This window comes from Notothenia coriiceps, unplaced genomic scaffold (genome assembly GCF_000735185.1).
Source record: "Notothenia coriiceps isolate Sejong01 unplaced genomic scaffold, NC01 NC01_scaffold00026424, whole genome shotgun sequence".
In the NCBI taxonomy this organism is placed as follows: Eukaryota; Metazoa; Chordata; class Actinopteri; order Perciformes; family Nototheniidae; genus Notothenia; species Notothenia coriiceps.
Window position 1 is genome coordinate 874747 of NW_011359125.1, and position 16911 is coordinate 891657.

Here is a 16911-nt window from a genome sequence, read left to right on the forward strand (position 1 = left end):
CCGTACCGTACCGTACGACGTACGTACGTACCGTACGACGACGTACAGTACACACACACACACACACACACACACACACACACACACACACACACACACACACACACACACACACACACACACACACACACACACACACACACACACAGAGCCCTCTTTCTTGACGGTGCAGTGATGAGAAGCCTTTTCTTTCGCTGTAATTACAGGCCCGGAGCAGCACTCTGAGCCCGGGCTGCTCTGAGAAGAAGCCGCACGTCCCATTCTCACGACACACATATAAAAACACACACACGTGAACGAGCGCGCGTGCACGCCGGGAGCCAGTGGATCCAGCCGTCCAGCTGCTCGGGAACATTCCTGTCCAACAGAAACTACGAGAAACGCACAGGACCTGCTTTTTATCGCATTTTACCGGCTGTCCGGGTAGCGTCACTCCTCCTGCCGAGCCTCTCAAACTTTTCCCGGTAAATATAGCGCGGAGAGGCGGGCAGCAGGAGCCGCAGCCCGGGGGTCAGCGGAGACATGGGAGACTCTCACTGAACCCGAAACGGAAACACCATCATGGCTGTGGACGGTAAGCCACTCTCTGTTAATTCAATTATAATCAATGAGTCTAAATTGTCCTTAAAAAAAAGGGGGGAGAAAGTTCGACGTCGAGCTTGTTGTCTTAACTCAATCCTCGTGAGACCGGTTTGCCAAGTGGGTTAGTGGTCTGTTGATAAAAAGCCTGCTGTGACAGGAGAGAGGACACAGTGTGAGGTTTAAACATGACAATCAAACTACTTTAGGGAATAGGAACTATGATACAGCTGCTTAAACTCAGCTGTTTGCACAATATAGAGACAGTATGCAGATGTAGGTAAAGGGGGGTCTGCTGGTGGTCAGTGACTTGGTGCTGAAAGGACAGCGACCCAGTCTAATGCTCACTGTTGTTGTGGTCAGTTTAGCATTTCAGTTTCTACATGTGTCGAATGATATAAATACATATATATATATATGAATTTTTTTTTTTTTGATCAGGAAGGCTTTACTCTTAGTAAAAAAAAAAGCTAGTGCAGGATCTGCTTTGCCCCCTGTTGAATGCACTTAAACTTGACGGCTTATTTGAAGCTAATGCACTTGCAAGATTCTAAATTTGGACCCTCATGGTTGATTGCACTTATTTTAGGTCACTTTGGGTAAAAGCCTGAGTGAAATATAAAGTGATCCACAGAGCAGATTCAATACCAAGTGAAACATGTTGCCTGCGGGAGATTATTCACAACATCTTTGTGCATGGAAGAGTTTTATTTTTGGTGCTTGCAATTTATATGCGTGCAAGCTAATGAGGACTATTTTCCTCCCATGGAAGGAAAAGGCTGGGCCTGACAAGTGGTGTTAATTAAATGTGTTTAATCCGGGAAAAGGGCACGTTTGTGGGTACAGCTGCATCCTGGGGGGGATGGCTCTGGAGGAGCGTATACACACAGAGCCTTGGAGTTTCAGCTCAAAGAAACCAAAGATGGCAATCAGAGTCATAATGCCACTGGCTTGCCTCGATGATTGCAGGACTCAGCTCGGCTCTCAGCGGGTCGACATGCTCAGATGTGGAGTGACAGAAAACTAAAAGACACTCTTTCATCTCCTGCAACCCGCGTCCCTGCTCTCGTGTTGTCCTCTTTTCAAATCCTCCTCTTCTCAGTTGAAGATATCTAGCGAGGCTCGCTAACACACAAACACAGCTGCACCATGGCTTCAAACACGGTGAGAACATTCTCCCAATCTGGCGCATGAATCAGTAATGACCCGTGGCTTTCTGCCAGTAACAGTTTGTTTACTGTAGATCCACACTTTCTTTAATTACTGGCTGCTGGAAGCCCCCCCCCCCCCCCGCTGTGTAGGAGGCGTTTGATGTCTGCCTGCATGCCTCCTCGTTATGAAGAGAACGTTTCTCCTCTCACAAGACCTGACATTTCACACACAGACTGCACAGACACTGACTTCCTGAATGACCCAGGTGCTCCAGGCTCAGGTGTCTGTGAAGCTTACCTCACAGCTGCTCAGTAAAACAGGTACGAGCAGGTTCCACAGTGACATCATCCCTTTTTGTTTTTCAACTCACGTAGCCGCATTGTTGTAGCATGTATTGTTGCAGGAAGATAATTATAATGTGTCAGTTTTCCAGCCAGAATACCAAACACTCTTGACTGCCGGCGTCTGCAATTTGTATTCCTCTTATTTGATAAAATACAAATATTGGTTGTACAGAATAAGCTGCCTTTGGCTTTAGGATATTGTGATCTTGACATGTTTCATATTTAGTGTTCAAACAATGAATCCCTTTGTCAACCAAATAGGCAGTTTGGTTAATACGGAAAATCATGACTTGCAGCTCGAGGAGAAATGGCATTTTTGCGGTGACAAAACTAATTAAATGCATGAATACAAAGACCCAATTCAGAAGTTTAACATCTACACACTGACCCATGAATGGCTGGATTAAGGCAGCACATACGTGTCAACAGCGCAGAGAGTGAAGTGTGCTCACAACACAACACAAGTAAAGTGAAAGGAAAATGCAGAGCAGGAAGTAGCATGGATACCCAGCTGTCTAATCATTATGCCTCTTGCTTTCATCTCTCCAGCGGCGGCCAGTTTCAGTTTCGTCAGGCCGGCTGTGGAGTACAGAGCTCTGCCCGAGGACTTCAAGCACCAGCTGAGTCGACGCACAGGCGGGAATCTAACCTGGCACGATGGCCGCGGGCAGAAGTCAGCAGGAGGTCGAGCGGTGAAGCTTCTGCAGCAGCCGGGCACCGGGGCCCTGCAGGTACTGAGAGCAGGAGACACTGACTGCTGTTCACTCTCCACGCTCAGGAGATAGAGAGGTGCAGGAATGAGTCCTAAAACCAGGAAGTGAGTCAGCCAATGAGATGTTTGAACTAGCTTTTGGAAAATATTGGGAAATAAGGTCTGTGGTTGAAACACATTGAAGAGACAGATCACGTTTTGTTCTAGGACATTAAATCCATCAGCAGTGATCCCACTGGAAAAACGATGGTTGTTACCAAGTGGCTGAATAGGACTACAGAAGTCGTGGAGGCCGTTGTACGTCATTACGCCGAACACGTAAACACTCCTCTAAGTTAGTTTCTGTTCTGCTTGAAAGCAAGTCCCTGCCTCCTGCAGACTGTTCAAACAAACGCTTCAACTCGTACCATTTAGAATCTGTGTGTTTGAATATGGATCTGAAGATGGCGTGACGTTGAAGTCGTGCTGCTGGACTCGGCTGTAGTTCCTTTATAGCATAACGTTAGCATTTTGCTTCTGACCATTAGATTTATGATTCGAAAATTATAAAAGTAGGGTAGACATGTGGAGATTATCCGGCTGAACAGAACGTGCATTTATCAAACAGGTTCGTTTCCACAGATCTTATTTCCAGCTATTTTCCAAAATCCTCTGGAGAGATCACGTTGCTTTTTTGTCGAGGGAACCAGCAGCTTCCTTCAGGGTGAATACGTCCTCCCTGCACCGCTCAATACATACCATTATTCTCTTGTAGCCTTCTGTAGTTCTCAATGAAAGCACAAATCAATGTAGGCCGTCTTTTGTGACCAATCTTATTTCTATAATAAGAAAAAATGTGCAACAAATTTTGCAATTTATAAAGAAAAAAGTTTCGAAAAATATTCAAACATGTTGTTTTGTAATTCAATATAATACGTTGTTCATGGTCCCATAGGTTATTTTTGTATAATACATTTAAAAATTAACTCTATTTTAAAAAGTAAATATTATACCTATTTCTATTTCTAAGTGATATTTCTTTGTTTTCATTTGTTTATATTTTTAACTCGTGAAATGCCTTGTTATCATGCCTCTGTAGTTAATAGACGGGGGCCGTGATTAATTTCCTCTGTCTTTCCTCCTGCAGTAAGAAGAAGAGGCGAGTCCTGTACGGGAAGTGGACAGAGTGCATGTACAGCATCGACCCCAAAGTGTACGACGCTCACAAAAAGTCTGAAAAGAAAACGGCAGCAGACTCGAAGAAGCTGAAAAAGGTGAGAGAAAAAGCTGCTCAGTCTTTAGGATCCCCGTTAGCATTAGCATTAGCATTAGCTATTCGTCCTGGGGTCCGCACACACACATTCAAACATCAATAATACATATTCCCACAGACACATTTCAATTATACTTTATGATAAGAGGATGTTTTTTTAGCAAACTTTAGAAATATACTTTGGTTTTTCCTGAATCCAGCTGACCATGTCTCTGATGTGTGTATCTGTCCTCATGAAGTCAATGTGGCTCTAAATCCTTTCTCTCAAATGGTTTTCCTTCCACGATAACATGCAGTGCATTAGTGGAAGGTAAGGTGCAGTTTAGTGTGTGTGTGTGTGTGTGTGTGTGTGTTGTTATTAGTGCTGTTAGTGTGTAGATCATTGCACTCAGCCGTCCTGCAATGACTCGCACTGTGTTGAGTCTGTGGTAAAGTTGTAGTTCTGCACGTACTGTAATCGCACATCGTTAGGCCGTTAGACTCATTGTGTGTGTGTGTGTGTGTGTGTGTGTGTGTGTGTGTGTGTGTGTGTGTGTGTGTGTGTGTGTGTGTGTGTGTGTGTGTGTGTGTGTGTGTGTGTGTGTAGGGACGTAGTTGTGAAGCTGAGGAGGCGGACGAGATGCCGGACGTCCAAGAAACTGTGACTGTGATACCAGGAAGTGCCTTACTGTGGAGGATATCACCGAGACCTGCTGACTCTGCACAGGTCAGTATCACACACACACACACACACACACACACACACACACAGCTGTTAGTATAGATAGAAAGCATGAAAGAATTTAGTACAAAAAGAAAAATATCAAAAGAATANGGCTCCAGTACAGGCCCCAGCAGCCATGGTTCTAGCCCCAGTTCTGGCCCCCGCAGCCATGGTTCCGGCCCCAGTTCTGGCCCCAGCAGCCATGGTTTCGACTCCAGCCCCTCGTCTCTGGCCGACGCCAGCTCCCCGTGTCCTGTCGGCATTCCGGCCGACTCCAGACCCCCATGTTCTGTTGGCGAACCGACCGTCTCAAGTCTCCTCTCAAGTTCTTTCTCAAGTCTCCTCTCAAGCCACATCTCCAGCTCCCTCTCGAGTCTCCTTTCAAGTCCCCTCTCGAGTCTCCTCTCAAGTCCCCTCTCGAGTCTCCTCTTGAGTCTCCTCTCAAGTCACCCCTCCAGTTCCCTCTCGAGTCCCCTCTCGAGTCATCTCTCCAGTTCCCTCTCAAGTCTCCTCTCGAGTTACCTCTCGAGTCCCCTCTCGAGTCCTCTTTCAATACACGTTTCAAGTCCCCTCTCAAGTTCCCTCTCGAGTCACCTCTCGAGTCTCCTCTCGAGTCACCTCTCAAGTCACCTCTCAAGTCTCCTCTCGAGTTCCCTCTCGAGTTCACTCTCAAGTGACCTCTCTCGAGTGACCTCTCAAGTCACCTTTCAAGTCCCTACCCAATGTCCTGGTCCGTTGGAGGTTCCGCTGGGGGTCCTGCCAACCCTTTGTCCTGTCCCGTTGGGGGTCCCACCAACTACTCTCCTGCCGGGGGTCCTGCTAACCCTATGTCCTGTTCCGTTGGGGGTCCCGCCGACTACTCTCCTGCCGGGGGTCCTGCCAACCCTATGTCCTGTCCCGTTGGGGGTCCCGCCGACTACTCTTCTGCCGGGGGTCCTGCCAACCCTATGTCCTGTCCCGTTGGGGGTCCCGCTGACTACTCTTCTGCCGGGGGTCCTGCCAACCCTATGTCCTGTGCCGTTGGAGGTTCCGCTGGGGGTCCTGCCAACCCTGTGTCCTGTCCCGTTGGAGGTCCAGCAGACTACTCTTCTGCCGGGGGACCTGCCAACCCTATGTCCAGTCCCGTTGGGGGTCCCGCCGTCTACTCTTCTACCGGGGGTCCTGCCAACCCTGTGTCCTGTGACGTTGGAGGCCCCGCCGACTACTCTTCTACCGGGGGTCCTGACAACCCTATGTCCTGTCTCGTTGGAGGTCCCGCTGACGACTCTTCTGCCGTGGGGCCTGCCGAACCCTGTGTCCTGTTCCGTTGGAGGCCCCGCCATCACCTGTCCTGCCGACTCCTGGTCCTGTCCCGTTGGACGCCCCGCCATCACCTGTCAAGCCGAGGGTCCTGCCAACTCCTGGTCCTGTCCCGTTGGATGTCCCGCCATCTCCTGTCCTGCAGAGGGTCCTGCCAACTCCTGGTCCTGTTCCGTTGGGGGTCCCGCCGACAACTCTTCTGCTGGGGGTACTGCCAACCCCTTGTCCTGTTCCGTTGGAGTCCCCGCCATCATCTGTCTCGCCGGGGGTCCTGCCAACTCCTGGTCCTCTTCCGTGGGGCATCCTGCCGAGGCCTATCCCACCGGCTCTGGTTCCTGTTCGGCCGACATCGGGCTCTGCTCGGCCTCTGCTCGGCCTCTGGAGCTGTCTGGTCTTCGCCCTCGAGCCCGGCCCCCTAAGACCCACAGTCTTCGCCCTCAATCCCGGCCCCCTGAGAGCCGCAATCTTCGCCCTCGATCCCGGCCCTCTGAAAGCCGCAGTCTTCGCCCTCGATCCCGGCCCTCGATCCCGGCCCTCTGTGAGCCGCGGTCTTCGCCCTCGAGCCCGGCCCCCTGAGTGCCGCGGTCTTCGCCCTCAAGCCCGGGCTCCAGACTTTCCCGGCCGCTGTCCTCGCCCTCATGATCGGCTCCCTGACTTTTCCGGCCGCGGTCCTCGCTCTCATGCTCGGCCCCCTGAGTTCGTCCGCCCGAGACCCCATCCTTGGACTCTGCCTTGCCCCCGGGCCGTCCGCCCGAGACCCCATCCTTGGACTCTGCCTTGCCCCCGGGCCGTCCGCCCGAGATCCCTTCCTGGTCCTCTGCCGTGATCCTGGGTTGTCAGCGCAAACCCGTCCTCCTGACCCCCTCCACCCACCCTGGTGGCCTGGTGATGTCTTGAAACTTGAAATTATGTTATATCACCATCTAAAGTTGTAGTCTTACTCATAAGACATGGCATATTTGTGTGTATTTCTGTCTGATGGGTCAGTAAATGATTTATTGTATTTGTCTCCTGTGTGTTTCTCCCTGCAGCATCTGTCCTACGGTAACGGCAGCCTCCATGTAGACGCAGCGTTCCAGCAGACATTATGGAGTGTGGCTCCCATCTGTTCTGGCAGTGAAGTAGCACAAGGTACAGCCTATGTCTACTCGTTTCTCTCTTTCTTTCTTGCTGATTGTTTTCATCTTTTATCTTAGCTTCCTGTAAGGGAAACTTCTGTAGCAATGGAGAGTCAGGACTCAGAGAGACACAAGGAGAGTTGGAGCTTTGATGTCAAACACTGATGGTTTATTACAAGTCTTGGCCGGAGGATTCACATCACAAGTCACAGCAGCCAGAGGTTCTGACTGCACGGGTAGAGTTGCCACATCAATTCTGCCGGGCCTCTCTCCTGCTAGACCGTTGAAATGGTTTACAGAGAGTAATCAACATATTGGGGGAGATTACGTAACACTGGAGATAGCCTAAACATCTGGGGGCACTGAATCAAATGTCTGACCCTTAATGGCCTCGAAGCCATCGTAACCATAAACCATTTGTGACAGAGAGTTGACCGGTCATAAACTGGGAATATCAACATAGCTGAGGCCTCCCATTCCTTAAGACAGATAATAGACGTCAGGGTTGGTCATAAACATCAAAGGGCAAAAAGCTTAGATATCTTAGGGAATAATTCTCCTTTACTCCTAACACTTCCTGCTTTTGTACATTCTTTTTTTATCACTTTTAACAGATGTCCATGTGTAGTTGCATTTACATTTCTCAACACATATACAAATGTAATATTATTTCAAAGACAACAGTTGATACAGTTGTTTTTACATGAACACAGCGAGTACTCTAGTAAGCAGTATGTACTGTATCCTCATTTCTGGAGCTGTGTCTCCACTATTAAAAATGTATTCTCTAGATTTGCAGACTCGAGCAGCATCTTGATTTTATTTTATGCAATTGTTAGACAATAGTATCTACATCCCACTAAAATTAAGCGTTTTGAGTCTGGGTTAGGTTGTTTAAGTCTATGCAACTTTCCTGGGTTGTTGGCTGCCTTTCGTGTAAGCCACTATCATCCCCCTAAATGCTCAGAATGACATGATTTGAAGACACAGGTGTTCATTTACAGTAGGTCTTTATTTATTTACTTAGGTAGGTATTTACTTAGGTAGGTCTTTTTCATTTACTGCTGGTCTTTATTTATATCTGAACAGATAGGTTGCATGATTAGCCTAGTCATGTTTCCTTCTACTCGGCCCTATTCTTCTTTTTGGGGTTTCCCTTTCCTGTAGTGTGTTCTATAGGTTTTTGTGCATGTAAATGGTCTGCAAAGGCTAACATCTCAAAGTTCCGTCCAGAAGAAGTTTTTCATAAATTCCTACTTCCTTCTTCTCATGTCAGCACAGTCATGTTCATCAGAATGCTCAAAATAGTTTCTAAATTCCTAGGCAAGGCAGGGGTGTTTGATTATTTAGTTATTTGAGCTGTCCTTTTCCCTCTATTTCTCCGATGTCATTTCCTTTTTTCCCTTCTTTCTGCCCTGTTTCCTGCAGGTTTTTTGATAGGAGGGGACGTCCTGCGCCTCCTTCACGGTCACATGGACGAGTGTCTAACTGTTCCGTCTGGGGAACATGGGGACGAGCAGAGGAGGTAATGTGCACTGATAATTCTTAACGTAATGTATTTGCTTTTTCTTTCACATGTCGCAAGGGGAAGTGTAAATGTCTTGTTTAATTGCTGTCATTCAGTTATACACATTGCTACCCCAGTAACAATGTCTTATAAGATGCTTTTAAAAAGGGATTCTTTTTGCCAAATAGGCTTTTTCAGACTACTTTCACAAAGCGTGATATCTGTAAACCTGAATAATACGTCACAGTAATAGTCAATCCATGTTATACCTACAGTGAGTATATGTGTTCTGCTGTATACACTAAGGTTGTCAAAAGTGCAATCATTTCTACCAAATACATTACAAATAAAATAAACAAATATTTAATCTTAGCAGGTCCACAATACCAAAAACATAAACTGAAAAGGAGGCAATGGAGCTGTGAGTACATTTTTAACCAATACTATATTGCCATACAAACATATGTTTGCATCTCTTCCACTTCTAAAGTGATGTCTTCTACCTGTTCCTCTGCTTCAGTTTGGCTCTTCACCCTCGCGTATCGAAAATTAGTCATACAGTATTCTGTTTCCACCTTAATAAAATTACCATAGCCTGCAGGGAAAGAAGAATAAAACTCTCATCAGATCCCGAGCTCTCTGCTGTGACTGACACAGAGGAGTATTAATATTGATACTGTAGTTTTAAGATGTTCCTCAAGGGGACAGCCATGTTGTTAAACAGTGCCGCTGAGAGAGACTGTGTTCTCCTCCTGACTGTCTGCTGAGGGTTATACTGAGTCATCCAGGTAGTACATTATCTACATGTACTACGTTGCATTGTCTTGTAGAATGTACACTATCATGGGTGGAGAGGATGTTTGAAGGTGTGATCGTTTAATTCCCCCCCCCCCCAGGACAGTGCACTATGAGGGGGGAGCAGTGTCTACTCATGCCAGGTCCCTGTGGAGGCTGGAGACACTGCGGGTGGTGTAAGTACAACATGCATCACACACATTCTGTCCACACATGTACAAATATACACAAGCAGACATGATCACTACTCACAGTTCTGTTTGTGTTTTATATGTGTACATCTCTCATGTGCTCTCACCTTGTTGTCCTCGGTCAAGCTGCTGCTTGGGATTCCTCAAAGTGTTCACAATTAAGCATTCATTAGTAATTCTACTTTAAAAAGCTGCTATGTTCAACATATTACTACTTGTATTCACCGTGTTTGCCTTGACAGCCTTTAAATGGCTTAAATAGTTGTGAAATATCAGCAGAATAGAAAGTTGACTGTAAGTTTGACAGCTGTTTCCAGGTTGGTTGCCCAAATTGACCAAATTGTTGCCATGTGTAAGCCATTCAAGGTTTTCATTGTGATAATGCTCTTTTGTTGTTATACAGAACAATTATATTTCATTTTTAAAACACACATGACATCTTTCTTTTTATGTCACACATACAAAATAACATGAAACAGATTTTTCTAAAATCAATTGGTTTAGCTTCACTGATGAATCAAGATACCTTTCTTATCATTTGCCATAGTGGATACCAAAAGTATTTAAAAAAAAAAAACATAATAAATACTTCCACATAATAAAGAAATAAAGTAGCTAAAATAAAAGATAACACGACAAAAAGAGACGAGGAGAGAGGACACAATAGCCTTTCTTCTTTTAACTGATTAATCAAAATGGGGGAGGGGGGGTACTAGTGAACTGTCAACATTTATTTTTATAATACTTGAATTAAAACTTAAAAATGTTGACAAGTAATACACTTTTGTTTGATCCATCCTTTTTTGTAAATATTAGATACTACACCTACTCTCATGTAACAATTGTTTTATTTATTTTATTGCTTTCATGAGCAACACACTAACTGAAAAAACTAGGTTGAATATACTTGTCTTCTCTATAGCTCTTGCCCTGCACTTGTACATGCCAGTTGAGCTGGTTCTTCCACCAGCTCAACTCTCTGTCCCTCATGATGAACGCAGGCTGGCTGTATATCTGAACTCAGACTCGCGCCCTCATCTTTCTCTTCATCATCTTGCACTTCTAAACTGCTGATAGTGCTAGCAGCGCTGTTGCCAAAAAGGTCTGTCAATTTGCAACATTTAGATGCTTCAGCTGCTAGTGACTTCACCTTTTTTTCTCTTGCTTTCTCGGCCCCACCCTTTTCTTTTAGTTTTCTTTGATTTGTATCCATGTTTTTTCATTCTCCCTGTCTGCTGTCTAATCCCTTCTCTTTGTATGATACACCATCATCATAGGAGGTTCATCTCAATACCCCTCCTCGACTCCTCTCTTCCCCTCCTCCGGGACTTGACCCGGAAATCGATCAAGACACGCCATGTTGAAGGACGTCCCAAGAGGCTTTTCAATTCTTAAATGTCCCCTCCTCGATTCCTTTCCTCGTGTCTTAGTCACGCCCACAGGAGATGAGAGCGGAGGAGTCGAGGAGAGAGGAGGGGAAGCAGCAGGCGTTTAGAGAAATGAGAACTCCTATCCTCTGAGCGGTCATTTTAAAGAGACGTCCATTAATGATGACAGGAGAAACATCAGCCCTCTGTCTGAGGGACAGATGTGTTCATGACCACTTATATATTTACTTTTAATTCATTCACAGTACATTTAAAGTATGAGAGCACTCATAATAACGTAACACAATCAGAGACTGGATATATCCCCCCCTCTGTTTGGTTGCTGAAATGGGGAATTGAAATTACGGGCCAAAAGTTGTATTAAAAGTAAGCATAGGACACCAAACCAACTGAGACCCGTCTGTCCGCCGCATCTACGCACTGTAAGACACACACACTGTACCACACAGACACACACTGTACCACACACCTACACACTGTACCACACACGCACCTACACACTGTGCCACGCACGCACCTACACACTGTACCACACACGCAACTACACACTGTACAACACACACACCTACTCACTGTTGGTACAGTGAGTAGGTGTGTGTGTTGTACAGTGTGTAGTTGCGTGTGTGGTACAGTGTGTAGGTGCGTGCGTGGCACAGTGTGTAGGTGCGTGTGTGGTACAGNGGGATAACTTGCAACATATAAAAAACTTAAAAAAGATAACAAATAAATGTTTCACTTAATTAAAGTCACCAATCAAAATGTTGATTACAAATGGATTATATCTATGCAATATATTTTTGGCAAAAATTAATTAATTAAGGTAGGTCATTTTGGAGAAACCAGCTCGAGTGCGCTAGAATTTGAAAATACACAGCCGGAACAAACTGGCCACTTCCTTACAGAGCCCCTCCTCCAACACACACGAACGCGCACATGACCAATGAGGGCACGAGATAAGTTTGTGCACAGATGGAAGGCTGACAGGCAGGTAGGCCATCCAGTTATTTTAGCCGGGCCCGCTCAGATGATTGGTTGTGCTTTTACAGTACTACAGCTTCCACAGATGAGATTTTGTTATGGATTTTTTGTCAAAGCACTTAAGATATTCATTGCTATCGGGATGTTAAGAGCATTCCATGGAATATAACAAAACGTGTATCTCGAGCCGGTTTATCAAGCTTACCTACCCCACCTTTAAGAGAGTTCTGCTGACTGATGTATTATTTATTGCTTCTTTTCCACATGAGTTGTCTTTTAAGAAAGGAATCTTTGTTGTGACAATTTTCTCGGTTTGAAATGTGAAGTAAGATATGGTAGAAAATACGTAGGAAGTAGAAAATGTTTTGTCTCAGCATCATGGCATTTTACTGCATTAAGTTGAATGTTTACATGTAAATGTCTGCTTTTATGGAAGCCCTGAAAAGCAGTAAGGAAAATATATTCAGGTCAACCGTGGCCAAAATGTAATATATATTTAAGCTTAAGTTTCAGGGTATTAACAATCATCGTGATTCTTTTGAATTTTAAACCCACTTGCATAACTATTTGCTTCGATAACTCACAGTAAATGTCAAATGTTATTTTTGACTTTTACTGTATGATTATGATGTGTGTGTGGGCGGTAATCACCTGATGAAGAGGTTGAACAGGAACACAGTGCTGCGGATGACTCTGGCAGAGCGACTCTCCTCGTGTTGAGACCGAGACAGCGTCAGCCCGTCGTCCATGTGACCCTCATGGTGCATGATGGCCTGAAACAAGAGGACGCTCTCTAAATACACTCACCTCAACTTTAATTATCACACTGAATTCATCCAATTATAGTATACTTAAAAGAAAGTAGAAACGTTGTAAGACTATTGTTAAAACATTCATTAAAACCTGCAGTATAGTTGAATGCAACAAGTACCTTTCTCTGTACTCCCCCCATGCGTGCACACTTGGCATCAACAGTCTGGTATGTAAGCCACAGGCTGGTGTCAACATGTTGGATGTAACACACAGAGTCGCCATATTTAATGTCAGGAACACCCATCCCATCCACCTCCTTCTTCACCCCTGGATCCAGCTTTTCCTGTAGGAGTGAAATAGAGAGGGGAAAAATGTATATAGCAATTCATATGAAATACAACTTAAATAAGAGGCATAGGGCTGCTTTAATGTATCATTTTTACTATTCAAAATTCCAAATCAGGCTTGGTTGCACTTGAGCTTGACTAATGCTACTAATAATATTAATAGATTACATTTTTATAGTGCCTTTCAAGGGACGCAAGGCCACTTTACATGGTTTAAGGACAGACAAAAAACCAGTAGGGAAAATAATAAAGTATAAATAAATAAATAGCAGTGGGAGTGTGATGGGTTAGCGGTCAAAGAACAGGGGAGTTTTTAATGATGACTTGAAGATGTCAAGGGAACATTATGGCCATGACAGTGTTGTGAATTATGACTCTGTACCTTGGAGGACCTTATACAGAAGGCTGTAGACTTGACATCAGCTTTCTCTTTGTCCATCAGCAGCAGGGATTTGTCTTCTATCAGACTCAGATACTTCCCTGTGGTCACGTGTCTCAGTCTGAACGGCTGACCCCAGCGGATGTGACTCCCACTCCACCTGGACAGAAACAGTCAGAAATGTAAATACTAAACGTAGAATTAGATATAATATAAATCCAAATGGCTGACACTCTGTTGGGTTTACGATATACCTCCAAGCTTTTTGTTGGTCTCTACATGTGACCTACTACATTTCATACACACAGGTGAAACTTAAATGAGCTACTAACAGACATTACAAATCATAAATAACCTAGGTCAAGGAAAAAGTGGGCGATTTATAAAATGACGTATAAAACATCTGCACTCAAGTTTCATTGAGGCTGCACTTATAAACATGGATCAAATGACAATGTGTTAAGTTGTTGCCGATAATACAAAAACAACTCTGCTCTTTTCATATGCTAAACACCATAGCCCTACCCATTATCAAGGTCACTGGATTCATGCCCTCTGAATGGTTGCAGAGGTGTTTATAGTCAAAATCATAAATGAATTCCCGAGTAATAACTTAACATTGCAAAGATATTGCAAAATATACCGCACAATAGCAAGAGGACTGACTTTCTCATCTGATTACCTGCATTTTTTTTTTTGTGTGTGTTTCATTTGTTTGTTTTTTTGTTTTCAGAAGGTGATCATTGCCAAAGAAAAATTCCTCTCTATAGCCCTGTGATGTCTGTGGACATGGCAGATTCCATGCTAAGCGTGATGCCGGTAACTATAGAAGTGCTGATGGGGAGCGCAGGTGGTATGCCAGAAATGGAGCCAGAAAAACTGGCAGCAATTCAGAACACTCATGGCATCATGGCAGGGCTAAGAGGAGTGCAGGAAGAGGTCACATATAGAGAGGCCGTCTGACAGGAGTTGAGCTCAGACTGACCTTTAGTTATTGCCACAAACATTCAGTAAATTGTTATCATCTGACAGCCTAGAAACTCTGCTCTCACCCAGCCTGTTTCTAGCAGCAGGCAGCTGTTATAAGCAGAGACAGCTAGCAATACAGCTAGCTGAATAACATAATGGAGCATATCGCTGCTGAAGAGCCAGAACAATCTAATTTTGGTCATAATAGACTTATATATATTCTTTACAATCTTTACAGCCTGTTTTATTTCTCCCATGTGGCAAAAGATAACTATTTCAGTTTTAAATATCCCTACTGTATGGATGAATGAAGAACATGTTGCAGAAGCTAAATGAGAAGCCTGGAAGCTAATGTTCCCCAACACACAGTACTGTGCAGTCTAGTCACAAATGTTCGCAGCAAAGCTGCAGCAAAGCTGCAGCAAAGCTGCCAGACTTCAGCTCCTTTAAGATATGTGTCTGCCATGTGTCAAAAACGATCTGTAGTTTGTTTACTTCTGAGTTTTTGTGATTGTGACTTGCTTTATTTACTAGCAGATTAAATTAATATCATTAATTATGACTGGAAGAAATGTTGTTTGGCAATTTCAAAGCCATGAGATTCTCCATGCTCGATATGTGTCAGAGCTTAATGGAACACTTGGATGGAACAGAGCCATTATTAACGTTAACGTCATGTCCATGGGCGGACTGGCCATCTGTAGAATCTGGAAAACCACAGAACGGCCGGTTGTCAAGGAACGGCCCTTTTAAAAACAATTGTTTAACGTCATCATTTAAGTTGCGCTGACGGCCGACAGCAGCCGCTAATTGTTGTGTGGTTCTTATCTGTCTAATCACACACGAAGAAGAAGAAAAAAGACCAGTCAGAGTCTCAGTGCGATTATTTTCATTTCCAATCCTCGCTCGTCGTAGCTTCTCTCGCGGTGCTTGCTGCAAAAGTAGAGCAATGTTCTACTTTTTTCAGCCAATCGAATCATATGCCAGTACAAGCTCTAGCCAATCAAACCGCGTGCTTGTGTGTCTGGGGCGGGAGATTCATGTGATTGGTTGTTGGTCGAGTTTCAGCCCCCCCCGCGGCAAGCGACAACGCACGCCGCCGGGTGTAGGAGCCGCTGTTATTTCCTCCAACGGTGTGGAATTAGAGAAAAGGGGCTTCTTAACGTGCTTTTATCCGGGGTGGAGGGAGTTACATTAGTTGAATATAACATTGGGGCGTGTGATTGTAGTGGGTGGAGGTGGTGAAATGAGGATATCCATCTTGGAGTTCAAGCTAGTATAATATAGTTAACGTTACACAATAATAAGGAAGAGAGCTATTTTTGTGATACATCGCTATTGATATGGATTTAGAGTGCATATTTGAGACTTCCAAACAGTAAACAAAAACGTTACTTATGGTGAGTGTTTTTAGCAGAGCCATATAATGTCCTTGTGATTCTGTTGATTATCACCTCTCTGTATTATGTTGCAGCTCAGCTGATTTTGGATTGATGGCAAAGGGAGAGGGACTTAAGTGAGAGTGAAAATACAAGGTAAGTTTCAAATAGGTCAGCCATTTCCCATCCTATAGGTTGCTAGATGTATCTAACCCTTTCTCCTGTCTCCCTCTCTCAGCACAAGAACCCCAGGGGGATTCAATGGAGCCTGAAGACCTGCAATGAGACCCTCACCCTGCACCTGAGTCTCAACTCCCAGAGTTTTGCAAGCCTCTCCCTGTTCCTTATTTTGATTAAACAGAAATTAAGCTTCCCAATGGTGTGGTCTTCGTTTTGTGAAAAATATGATTAACTCACATGTGTTGTTGCTGTTGTTGTCTTTTGTGATAGTTAAATTGCTCCTGCTGACTTGAGCCAGACGTTCTTTCCTCCGCTCTGTGTCAGTGGGGAAACCTTACATTCATACTCCTTTCTCTGAGCGCTTGGAGCATCCCCAGGCAGCACAGCAAACCATGGGGGAGACGATATGCCAGGACAACACGAAGGAAAAGGCACAGACAAACTGCATGACATGCTATTCAATGTTTATTGAATTCCATGTATTTACATCCATGTTCCTAAAACAACAGATTTAACATCATCATCATGCTGCTGCTGCTAGTCCTTTGACTCATTGTGCTGTCAGTTGACAATCATTGATAGGCGCCTGTTGGTCTCCTGTCCTACGGGCAAAAACTGTGGGAAAATAAGGGTAGGCTCCAAGCCACTGCAAGCACACACACACAGCAGCAGCAGCCCTCTACTTGCTACAAACTTATGAAAAGGTTCAACTATGCACACCACATAACACTTCATCTCAGCTTGCACAGCACGCTCACAGGTATAGATTGCGCAATAATTTATGGTTATTGGTGAAGTGCAGGGTATATTGTCACTTCAAGTAGAGAATACTATGCGTAGTCTTTGGAAGAACATGGTTCTTGTTTTTGGGCACATATCTCACCTC

General features: G+C 44.8%; 2 protein-coding genes and 1 long non-coding RNA gene across 3 annotated transcripts in view; 2 read left to right on the forward strand and 1 right to left on the reverse strand.

Annotated features, from left to right (window-relative positions):
- The window catches only part of LOC104957112 (ryanodine receptor 2-like), an 18830-nt gene extending 9189 nt beyond the window's left edge, over positions 1-9641 (forward strand). Inside the window, exons 5-7 of the mRNA XM_010784726.1 lie at positions 7073-7172; positions 8588-8684; positions 9563-9641. Of these exons, the coding sequence (XP_010783028.1) occupies positions 7073-7172; positions 8588-8684; positions 9563-9641 (276 nt within the window). The remainder of the gene's footprint in view (positions 1-7072; positions 7173-8587; positions 8685-9562) is intronic.
- A 3024-nt stretch (positions 9642-12665) lies between these two features.
- LOC104957113 (ryanodine receptor 2-like) lies at positions 12666-15164 on the reverse strand. The gene is made up of 4 exons (XM_010784727.1): positions 15139-15164; positions 13501-13657; positions 12950-13114; positions 12666-12791 (listed from the first exon to the last, which is right to left on the reverse strand). The coding sequence occupies exons 1-4, from the start codon at positions 15162-15164 to the stop codon at positions 12666-12668; spliced, it is 474 nt and encodes a 157-aa protein (XP_010783029.1).
- A 709-nt stretch (positions 15165-15873) lies between these two features.
- On the forward strand, positions 15874-16218 carry LOC104957036 (uncharacterized). Its single transcript, XR_799623.1, has 2 exons — positions 15874-16001; positions 16084-16218. It is a non-coding gene; the product is annotated as an uncharacterized lncRNA (long non-coding RNA).
- The last annotated feature ends 693 nt before the right edge of the window (positions 16219-16911 follow it).